This window comes from Limanda limanda, chromosome 14 (assembly GCF_963576545.1).
Source record: "Limanda limanda chromosome 14, fLimLim1.1, whole genome shotgun sequence".
NCBI classification, from domain to species: Eukaryota; Metazoa; Chordata; class Actinopteri; order Pleuronectiformes; family Pleuronectidae; genus Limanda; species Limanda limanda.
In genome coordinates this window covers 9,569,047-9,581,345 of record NC_083649.1, presented here as the reverse complement: position 1 = coordinate 9,581,345, position 12,299 = coordinate 9,569,047, and the positions used below count along the sequence as shown (strand labels likewise).

At 41.7% G+C, this 12,299-nt stretch overlaps 1 protein-coding gene across 2 annotated transcripts in view; it reads left to right on the top strand.

Moving 5' to 3' along the window:
- The first annotated feature begins 2,621 nt into the window (after positions 1-2,621).
- Positions 2,622-12,299, top strand: part of sh3pxd2b (SH3 and PX domains 2B) — a 33,002-nt gene continuing 23,324 nt past the window's right edge. For both annotated transcript variants that reach the window (XM_061086466.1, XM_061086465.1), the window contains exons 1-2: positions 2,622-2,905; positions 6,014-6,094. In XM_061086466.1, the coding sequence (XP_060942449.1) occupies positions 2,834-2,905; positions 6,014-6,094 (153 nt within the window). In that variant the 5' untranslated portion in view covers positions 2,622-2,833. The remainder of the gene's footprint in view (positions 2,906-6,013; positions 6,095-12,299) is intronic.

Genomic DNA, 12,299 nt, shown 5'->3' with positions numbered 1-12,299 from the left:
CTACTAGGTCAGTTAATCTCCATATTTCATGTTTGATGAGTGGTATATATATAGATTTTCCTGGTCTTAATGACCACTCAAAGCACTTATATGTCCAATCTTGCCATTCTCCCATTCACACACACATTCATCCCCCTGCATCTATGTGCAGCACTTTCTCTAACTTGCAACACTCACACAATTTGGTATTCAGTGTATTGTCCAAGGACAATTTAGGAGATTGAACCACCAACTTTCTGCCTAGTGGACAACCCACTCTTCTCCCTGAGCCACAGCCGCCCACACATGAGTTTCCAATACAGACTGTCTAAAGCACATTAAGAGAGATATATAGCTTTTGAAAAGCAGTTGCCCAAAGTGAGATGAAGATGCTTTAGGCCTGTAGTTGCTTTATTTCTCTGCTTCTCGACAACAAACGCAAAGATTTTGTATTGATCAGCCACTAACTCCTGTTTTACACATCACTCACCTGTGGTTTGCAAACAGCTTTGTCCTGAAATGTTCTTCCCACTCAGCTGCATATACCTTCTACCTAGCTTTACCCTGTGAAGGCAAAGTAATGACAAACACATGTTGTTACAATTAGAATTTACCTAAACTCCCAAAGATATTCTTGCATTTGTGTCTTATAACAACTATATATACATTTTCAACATTACAACCTAGCATTTCCCAGAAGTAGCCTATATTACTGTTGGCTTTCTTTTGTCAGTACTATTATAGGGCTGAGTAAAACACCTGGTTGTAATAGGGAGGTTTTGTGACTTATTGAAGTACGCTTGGATTTGGACCCTCTCTAGTCCTGGAGAGACCACTCATAGCTACCGCAGAAAAACAGTCTTATTGGAAACCATTCTAAAAACCATTGATGGCACTGTCTTTCTGTCTAATCCAGTGCACTGTGTGAAGATCTTCAACATCCGTCCTTACCCTTACATGGGCCCAGTGTCCCGGGGTCAGGCCTTGGGTTATCTGTTGCCGCTGCAGGAACGTTTCTCGGGTATCACCTCACACCTGGAGCTGCCAATGTGTGACGGCAGTGACCCTTCACATTTCATATGAACTCTGGATTCCATCTTTCATGTGACATGTGACACTTAACCTTTTGCAACGCTTACATTTGACCCACGACAAAGGAAATTCAATCCCAGATGCATAATCTTGATAACAACGCATCTTTATAAGTACTTCTCCAAGTCATGAAAATCAATTCTCCGTCAAAGCCGCACAAAACGTTGGTCTCGCTCATGACAGCATTCTTAAAATATCTCACATATTGAGAACTATTTAATGTTATGTGGTTTGTTACTAAAGATTTCTGGTAAATATGACACACACCTTCCTCTTTCCTGCTTTGATCTGAAAAATGTTTTCATTCTCCAACATTGACTCAGTCTCTTTTGCAATATCCCTGTATGTGGATATGTAATCAATTATTTTTTTATTTCTGCTTTTGACTAGAATTGGCTCTATTTCCTCAAATGGAAACTTACTTATTTCAATGTACAATAAATTCTTACTTGCTATGACTGAGTTTTTCTCTTGAATGCAGCCCTTCGAATCTGCTGCAGTTCTACAGTAAGATGAGGGAGAAGTGCCACATATACAGTATTAGTGTAATGTCTGCAACACACCAAGAGATGGAGCCATTTGGCAATAATACTGTAGAATCTCAAACTTGTCTGTAAATATCTGTAAAGATGAGACATGTCTTGAAGGTAATTATTTTGTTAACCTATAGTTATAAATGACTTACAACCCAACCTACAACATGACACAGTAGTATTAATAGGACATATCAATAACAGCCTTACACCCACAATGAATGGCATTGAGCAACACACACAAACAAAACACACACTAGTCATAATTCCTTGTTTTATCCAGCTCTCTAAAAGCTTTTTCTTAAACGTGGCTAGAAACTAGTATATGATTGAAATAGTGAGAGTTACTCTGATTAACTGGATACAGGTTTTATATAAAAATGGTTGAAATACAGCTGTAAAACTAAAAGTGAGCTACCATTGAAATAGTTGATTTAATAATAAACTGGAGGATAAATACTTGAAACAGCCAAATGGAACAAATGATGAGAGATATTGAAACCATCACTTTTTGTCAGACTTCAACAATTTAAAGAGCTCTGCTTGGATCCATCAGAAAGATCTGAGTGTATATCTGATGAAAAAAACTTGTGAGATATAAATGTTTAAACATAGTAGACCTACACATTCTACCTAAAGGCTGTAAACAAGATTCCCAATAACAATATTAAGTAGCCTATAAGCAGCATGTGCACCCTTTGTGCCCTTGAGCATCTGAGTGTTGTCTTCTTACTGACATGGACACGTTACCAGCCAGTGATGCAGCTTTATTAGTTTGGACCGGATCCCCTTCCAGCTGTGAGACCCCTGCAGCCTGTGGTGGTCTCTGACGCTGGAGGGGCTGGTCCGTGGTGCGTAATCATGGTCGTCCCAGTTGGCTGAACTGGGAGTGGGCGAGCCGGGATAGGCTGGGAGTGTGGTTGGAGCCTCCAGCGGGACGGGACGAGGCACAAGGAGAGGGGAGGAGAGAGAGAGAGGGGGAGGAAACAGAGAGAGAGAGAGACAGAGAGAGAGAGAGCCCACAGAGTGTTAACTTCAGCGGCTGAATGTTGGACCGTTTTACGCGTGAAGAAGCCATTTGTTGCCGGGACAGGACGCGGATCTGAGCGAGGCGGATGACCAGGAGACGTCCCTGTGCAAACTTTCTCCACCGGGTTTTAAATCGCTCGTAGAAACCCTAAGAGAAATCCAGTTTTTCTTTTGAACGGGGAGCAACAGAGGAGGACATCATGCCCCGGCGCACCGTGCAAGAAGTAACAGTGCAGGATGTCCAGAAGCGGAGGAATCCGAACAAACACTACGTAAGGCCCCCTTCGGTTGTATAATAATTCAATGGGTTGTTGAGTTGAGCAACAGATCGAGGTTTCAATTTAACAGCTCTTCTGCTTTTCGTGTGGGCTAAAGTTAAAAACAAAGAGAGTGTCGGATTACAGTTCAACAGGAGAACTGGACAGAGAGACTTCCACGTTCAAAACGAAACAAAGACAAGGATTGTAAACAAAACAGTCCGTAGATTATTGATATTTTGGACCCAAACAGTCGAGTTTGACCTGTTAAAGAAACACATTCCTCCTAAAGTTGCTCATTGGGGTGTTTCCTCCTGTGAATCAGGACGTTTTGCTTTGTCAGCTCATTATAAAGCTCAAATATACGACAAATAACTGTATGTTTTTAGTTCTAATCCTGGATTTCAGCTCAGTGTAGTTGTTTTGGATACCTTCTATTAAAGATCAGCTGAGTGTCTGGAGCTCCTGTGACCTCTGACCCGCCCTCAGTCTACAGAAGTGACATCATTCATCATGTATCACATGCATATGTGAACAATAACATTGTCCTGACACCACCAGAGCCTGCAATCTAACAAACAACCCTTCTCACATGCCTGCTTCATGTGTGCCATCGCAGAGGAAGCTCCCGGAAAACTTCTCAATACCACAAATCAATCTGGTCCACAAACCATCCACCGGGTAATCCTCACGAGAAGTGAATTAAAAGTGAGCGTCTCAGCTTTGTTGTGCCCCAGGCTGTTTGAATTACAAACCACAACGTGCTTGCCTTGATAACCAGGAAGTCTGGATGGCAGCGGCGCTCTTTAAGGTCAACACAGGGAAAACAAGGCGATGTTTGAACAAGGGAACGGCCTAAATACTACCACATGTCGTGCAGCATATCTGCTTCCATGCCTCACAGTTACTCTATTCTTTTTTTTAATGGGTCATTTATGTTTTGACCCCACATGCCAACTGTATTGATGATTAGAAATTTTACACAGAAAAGCTCTAGATCTGCAGTGTGGAGCTGTGTTGACATTACACGCTTCAATATCCTTGTGTGTGTAATAGATATCATGTGATGATTCTGTGATAATCCCATTTACAGTATCTCTATGGGCACACAGATCTGTATTGTGTTACTTTAGTGTAATAGTCGTCCTGCAGGGTGTAACAAGAAGAATGTGTGTGGACATCTTTCTCTCTCTCAGCAGTCATCTCCCACTGGGACTGTAGAGCCTGAGTGGGAGACAAGAATGTCAAAAAGCCAAAGACTCATTTTTCTTTCTCTTTTTAAAAAAAATCTGTAGCTCATAAACAAAGGAGCTTTCATCTCTCTTGTCTGTTGAAGTGAGTAGAGGCGAATGTGTGTGTGTGCGTATACAAAAGTGCACACGGGTCATTTTAAAGTAACACATATGACATCATGTGTGCGAGCAGGCAAACAGGCCTGTGCCAAGTCCTCAGCAGGTGTCCGTGTAAGCTGTGTGTACTTGTTGTGTGTCTGTGTTGGGTTGGGCCCACGTATATGGAAGCGATGGCTGGGTCGAAGGACAGAAAGACCTTATACCGCTGTGAGTGTCAGTGGTCAAGGACACAGAGTTCTCCAGGTCCTGTGTCCTCTCCATCTGTCTCCATCTGTGTCTCACACACACACACACACACACACACACAGGACACCTTAAAGCTTCCAGAACCCTGAAGTGTGGTTACGAGTACAACAGGCAGCTTAAAGCTCATCTGACTCGAACCTTTTGCTCAGAAAGGGACCTGAACAATCACATTCCAAAGAGAATACTCAGCTAATATAAGTGTTTCATTGACTTGTTGGTAAATTTATTTCAATCTTCTTCTGACCTCAGGCTTGTAGTTGTGGTTAAAGATAAGAAATGTAACAATTCTTTATTACATGTTTAAAAACTATTACCCGATGTTGTATATTTTGTTGATTTGTGTAGTTAAGTTATCCAACATGTTTCCAACAATTTTCATTCAACTTTCGATTTGTTTTTTCTTCCACTTCTAATGAATCACAATAATTCCTTACCATTGGCTGAGTAGCGTGAATACAACTTAATTTCTCTCATCCGTGAACTTGATTTGCACCTGAGTTGCCTCAGGTATATTTTCATTGGCAATGGTGGTGAACAACTCCCATGATCCCACGCTGCTTCACAATGTTATCAACCTAGGTGTTTCCTTATTGTTTTGATTCAGAGACCCCAACTGCTGGGTTTTATACAAACGGTAGCAAATAAATAAGCCCTAGTAGTTTGCTACAAACAATATCCTGAAAATAATCCCTATGCTTTTGTTAATGTATAAATCTCCCTCCATGAATTTTGAATTGAAGTTTACATGCACACCCTGAATTTGGAATAACTCTGCAATCTTTCAGGGACACACCTCTTTTTATTTAACAAAGACAGATTCCCTGCTGGCCTGATGTGCAGCTCTCACACCGGCTCTCTCCATGGCCGCATCTGACTCCAGTGGCCTGAAAGAGAGAGCGAGGCCAGAGAAGCTCCGGGAGCCGGGCCAGCAGCATTCAGTCAGACACAGCCAGCCACCCAGGAGTTTCCAATCGCCCTCCCTGCCTCTCTTCCTCTCTTGTTCGTCTTTAGGGAAGAAAAAAAAACAGAAAGAGAATAGTGTCTGCTGCCTCCAGACTGCAGTGATGAGGCCAGATGCTTTCGGTTAAATGCTTTGTGATGTTTTAATCTCGTTGATATGAGCCGGAGGGAAGTTGCGGTTGGATATGTGCTATGAGATCCTTTTCAACTATCTCTGTACTCGAACGGTGTTGAGATACAGATTGTGACATTATGTGGAAGGCCTCACATCCAGGATAGTGACATCCTCCTCCGCAGGAAGTGATGCTAAAACCAGGAAGTGAAGTCATTGGATGTCCCTGTCGTGTTTGTGTGGAAGGATGATGACGATAGTGACTGCTGCCTCATGTTTACTGACTGGCTGTTCGCCTTTCCCCATCCTGCCCTGACCAGGAGTCACGGCAACGGCAATTACTGGCACCATGAGTCAGCAGTGACGCCTCAGGCCTTGTTTTCTAGTGAATAACAATAAGGGTTATTTGTTATTTCAAGTGTCGCATTTATTTTTGTCTTTTGTTTTTTCCAGGTCTACATCATCAAAGTGTTGTGGAGCGATGGCAGCACTGAGAACATTTTCAGACGCTACAGCAAGTTCTTTGACCTGCAGGTGAGTAGGTGTGTGTGTGTGTCTGTGTGTGTGTCCGTGCACGTGTGAAGCTGTGTTGGTGTGTCATGATAAGTTCCTCTCATAATGTAGGTGCACAGTTTCAGGTTTTAGGAATGTGACAGGTTAGACGTTTCCACCAGCGATTTCTAAGATAGGCCAGGGAGAGACTCTCCTCATCCACCCGCATGGCACTGGTAATTATATTGTTGGAGAGGAGACGGAAAACGTCCCAGTGCAGTTAAGAGAGGACAGTGATGCATGCGTTGACCGCACTGATGACCACAGAAATGTCTGAATCATTCGCGAGCGTCATGCTGGCAAGTTGTGTGTTGCACAAGGAGGGAATCTCATTAGTATCCTAGTTTCCCTTCCTCTTTCAGAGGTAATGGATCTGAGGCCGGGGCCACGTCTGAGCTTCGAGAGCACGGACTCCAGGAAACGCAGAAAGGCAACGGGCACAAAGTCAATTCAGGCAAAGCATTCTGTCGACCCTAATGGGATTAAATGCCTTTTAATTGATTAGGGTGGTCAAAGCAGGAGTAGTGAAGTAAAGAATCATCGTGGTCAACTGAGGTTTTCTGAGCCTGCAAATATATTGTCAACCAGAAGGATGTAAACCATGTCATTACTAATTTCATGATAAGAATATAGACGTAGCCTCCAGTCACACTGAGATAACATCCGTAATTACTTTATAATTGTATCACCTTTCTATTTGTTGAGGGTTTGCCCGAGTCAAAGTGCATATATGGCTATAAACAGTCACCAGAGGAGGGTAGTGAAAGGAGAATGACTGAAAATGTTGAGGAAGGGCTGTTGTCTGCTGGTTATTTAAGAAGATACAAGGAGCTGCGTAGCAAAGAATTTATATGTTAAGCTAAAATCGTATCTTATCTTAAATTATTACTATATACTGGGATTCAAGTTTAATGGTTGATTTAGGATCTGTTGCCTTCTTTAGTTTTTCTCAATTCTGTCTTCAGTCTTTGGATTTCAAAACATTTATATATGTTGTTTTTTATTAAACTGCATCTGAAAAAAGTCAATATTGCAGGTTTGAAAATTGCAAATTCAAAAATGTTGGTTTCTTCATCCGGCTTCCGAGTTTTGGCCAAGAAGGCTTTTCAGATTTTGTGTGACTACTGATGATGTTAGCAGATCATATATTTTATGGGGAGGTTTATTTTTTTATAATATGGGCTAGAAAGTGAGTCTTAAAAGCTAGAAATCCTAATCAGCATTACATGAACTAATCTTTACAGCAACATGAATCCCTGTCTAAGCTATGACACAGTTTGTAAAACATCCACAAATCTTTATAGAGCACAGTTAACTGGCACAGATCATCATGTCAGGCTTATTCCACCTACATGTGAGCATATTACCAGCACAAATGACTAATGACATCCTTAACGTATACAGTATCGGATCAGTGGTCATATGAGATATTCTCAGCATGGGGGGATTCCCGGCAGGTTGTTTCCTCCACATTGCTCTCAGCTGCTTCCTGCTGCATCGACAGCCGGTGGGCGATGAGGGAGATATAGATAAACCAAGTAAATAAATAATTGAATCGCGACTTGGCGGGAGGAGGTGAAAGCTTTTGGTTGTTGTTGGACTTTGAGTCAGCCCCTCATTGGAGGCAGTTTGTTGTAGTGTCAACTTGATTTGTAAAAAATCTAAGTTAAAAAGGGATGGTTGGACTGGGTCAGCGCTAAACATCCGGTGTCATCAGTTGTCCCGTATAGATGCTGACGTACCGAGTCGCTCAGTTCCTCTCATGACCATTTCATCATTTCCTCTCATCCTCCCAAGCTTTTGTTTTACCTTTTGTCTCCTCTGGTCTACTCTCGTAAAGAGGGCTTCATATGAATCGAGAAAGAAAATGATGCATGGGGTTAGCAGCCACACAGGAAGTGTTATTCACCACATCCTGTCCCCACAGCTGGTCTGAGCAGCTGATGCCTCAGTTCAACCATCGAAACATGAGCTTTTACCGAGATCACTGACCACAGGCTCAATATAGCCTGAGTTCAATATGAAATCTACATTCATCTTCAATATTTTCTATTCTTATCATTATATATTAGTTTATATTTGAATTCCGCATTATCAGTCATGTTTCCTTTTATATGACAGGTAAGATTCAGACATTGACCCTAAAGGGCACAGCTGTAATCTTTTTACCTTGTATTCCCTCTCCCTTTCAATGGTATTGTGTTGCTCTAACTATTCTCCTGGCAGATTTAAGTATTTACCTGTTAATGGACATGATAAATAAAAATGGTCCATTAAATGGAAAGCATCTGCTTTGGAACACGCTTGGCACCGTGGCTCAGAGCTCTAATTACAAACACATCCTGAGCATATTAAGAGCCAGACGGTCCTCTCACCCAGGATATTTCTGCTCATACTCACCTACTTTTTTCACCCATAACAGAGTCTGTGCAGCAGCGTCACTTAAGTAGCACGAGGGAGTTGTGTTTCCATTGCCGGAGCTCTTGAATACAGAGTGGAATTAAGCATTTTAACATAAAAACTGTGACATTTTCTTTCCCTCCTTTGTTTCCTTGTATTAAATCATGAACAGAAATAGACGGAGCTGTTTGCTTCAGAAAGATGGAAAGTGCTGATGTTTCTGTGTGCCACAGGGTCGTCCATAGCGGCTCTGTGATTTAACAGTTTCCATGCTGCACACGTGTCCGCTCGACCTCAGCAGCTCGGTCCTCCAGCTCTCCTGCTCTCACCGTGGATACAGGATACACTTTGATTTCAAAGTTGTTGGAAAAAATCCAATACGTCGCTACTTGTTTGTTCAGAGTGGCACAGCTGTCACATACTTTCTATCCGCAGTTATATCGCGTAACAAATCACTTTGGGAGGGAGGGGGGCAGCCTGGTTTACAAAATTCCCCAAAGCAGCAACAATATTTGTATTTCCTTTTTGCGGAAAGTTTTTAATTTGGTCATTTTCAAAAAAATTCACGCAAATCAGGCCAATGTGATTGCTCACCCTCGTCCGTTTATCGTTCCTTAAACTGAGAATCCAATGTCAAGGTCAAGCCAATGCACTTACTCGAGTGTGCCTCAGAATCATTGAACCAGAACCACACCCTCGGGTGCTGTTTTTAACATGACCCTCTACTGTGACCTTTCTGGAGGCGGGTACGCAGTCAGAGAATGGCTCTTCAGGGATTCACTAAAAGTGCGACATTAAACCGAGGCGCTGATATCATCATCCTCCTGCTCCCAGAAATGTGCCTTTTGAGTTTACTACATGCTAACATTAGCATGTAAGATGCTACCCTGGCAATTTAGTTAGAGCGCATTAACTTTATGTATGCACCGATGTAATTGACTCATCTAGCCATTATCTGTACCTGTTTATTATATTTTATTTATTCATTAATTTACTATTTATCAGAAACAGGGAAAGTAGTCTGAGAACTAGTCTTCTTTATAATATTTTGTATGGATTTACTTTACAACTATTCCCCATAAACCCACTGATCAGGTCAACCTTCCATTTAATACCAGAATTAAAGTGGTTGATAATAAGCCCTTGAAATTAGCCTGCAGCCACTGTTAACCCTGAGTCACTGCCCATGCACACTGTCCTCTCACTGCTTGATAAGTGGAGCAACAGTTTAGCTTTCTGCAAAGTCTTTAACAGTGGGATTGTCTGACAAAGGGTTAAATATGACCTCATACATTAATCTACAGTGACGGAGTGAGAGACCAGTGAGAAAGGCATGTTGGAAAGAGAGCAGTCATTGTTCTCGGGCTGTTTATTCTCTCGCTCGCTCGTCTGGTGCTTCTCAGATCTTCTTTATTAGGCCTTTATGTGAAGGCCGATGATGCGGTTGAAGCGGATACGGACTAGACAAATTATAGCCCCGCGGAAGATTGCGTTAGCCTCTGATTCAGCAAGAATTGTTAAATTAAATAACAGTGTTTAAAGGTTTACAGCGGCAGGGGCGTATTAACAGACAGTGGAGAGGTTGGTTCTTCATTCCACTCGGTCTGTTGGTCTAAATGTAGTGAATTTATGACCGAAATTTGCCACACAAATATCTTATTAATGTTCTAAAAATGTAGTTCAAATTTGACATGTGTGTTCAACTTCAACAATCAGCCTCAACTTTGTTTGTTACTTTCACATTCAGGACGGTTCTGCTTGCTAGCGTCATCCACTGTGGTAGCAAAATAACGTAACTAACAGGTCAATGTAGTTCATGCTGATAGAGCGCCCTCTGCTGGAGGCGAGACGGTTTGATGCACCTCTAGACTGTTCCGTAGATTTTGAATTCGAACAGTTAATTAATGTTTGACGAGATTGAAATGACATTTCTGTATAGCTTATCATGGTGGGCAGGTCTATATAATAATATATATATATATATATATATATATCTGCCATTATACCATCTACACAGCGCCTATGTGTCTTTCTCTCTGAGCGACATGGAGACATCAAAAAACAATATGCTTCATATTAGCTTTGGAAACTCATGTGGAGCTTGGCCGTGCTCCGCCTTGGCTTGACATCCTCCTGCCTGTAGAGCATGAATATTTGATTTCTGGTTGGGTGATGTAACAAATATTTTGAAGAGACGGGCTTCGCTCTGTGCAGATGCCTTCTCCTGGTTGGAGTGGCTCTGATTACAGAGCAGATAGGAGCAGACAGAGAGGCTGGGTGTGCCTGCACTCAAAGTCAGACACATGGGAACAATTACAGTGCAGGGGGGAGGGGGGGTGGAGGGGGGTAGTGGCTCTTCTGTGTCTCTCTGTCATCGTCTGCCTGTCTTACCTTTTGTTTAAGAAACCAAACAAACTGTTCTAATGCCTTTTGAAGTGGGAAAATATTTCAAGTCAAACATCTAAAGAATTTGATTTATATTTTCAAAGCTGTTATCCTTTATCTCGGGGTGCTTGATGGCTTGCTGGGCTCCTGCCGGGGGCTTAACGGAGCTCATTAGATCGGTTTTAAGATTAGATTAAAATAAGCATGTTGGACTTCCTTGTCCATAGAATGAAGGGGGATTTGAAACATAATATATGGGCAAGAAATAAAGATAAAACTAAGGCCAGGTGGGTCCTTCTGCACAGCTGAAGATAGTCATGCCAAACACGTGTCTGTTTTTATGCTTGAACATATATGATGATTTATTTCTTGTTTTCCTGACTGCTGCTGTCACATCCAGATGTCTGAAGCCATCTAGGCTTTTTAGAATCTGTCGACAAATGGTGAACTGCCTTTGGATCGAGTGGCGCTCTGCTTGGTTGTTGTATTTAACCTTGAATTTCAAATCAATGTTCAAATTTCACTCAGATTTAGAGTAGAACTTAATATTTCTACCTTGAAGCCTTTGTGTACCAGCATCAACAAACTGTATTCAAACAGTCAGGGTTTTGCACATCAGATGAATAAGGGATCCAAATCACAATAAGGGGCCGATCTGTATTTTACTAGACGAGCAGCAGAGCCAATGGATGGATGCAGAGGCGCAGCCAGAGTGTATTCATCCACCCACACATATATTAAATAGGCACAGTTCCATCAACAGCATTTTAAGGCCATGAGGGGATTTTTTTTAACATAAAAAACTTCTAAACTTGTAATTTTGAACACCTATTATCATGATCACCTATTATCATGATCACCAACTATCTTTTAATTTAAGACTGTTAAGAACAAGTATTGTTTTATGACAACAACTCCCCTTTGTCCACGATGAGACAGTCCATAAAAAAGTATTAAAGATGAGTCCTTGGCACAAGTCTCTGCTTTTTCCATAACCTCTCCATCACCTCACCTCATAACACACACACACCCCCCTCCGTCTGTTAGCTTTGGCTCAATCTAACGTCATTTTCATATCTCATATATGCTGGATGTATATGATGTTATGGTTCATGCTGGATGCCTCTTATCGAATATGAGGGATAACTAAATAAGACAAACTTATTTTTATAAGCTCCACTAATAATAATAAATCTGTTACACATAATAGATCAAAATGAACATTTGTTCATTATATTATATTATATTATTTACAGTGAAGGCAACAAGATGCTCCTGGTTCAGGTATAAGTGGCGAGCCGGTTAGTTTTGACCCTCAGATGCCTCCTTGTAGCTTGAGAGATAAAATCATTGTATCAGGTTGACGTGGAACAGACCACAGTCAGAAATTGGTAATAATGTC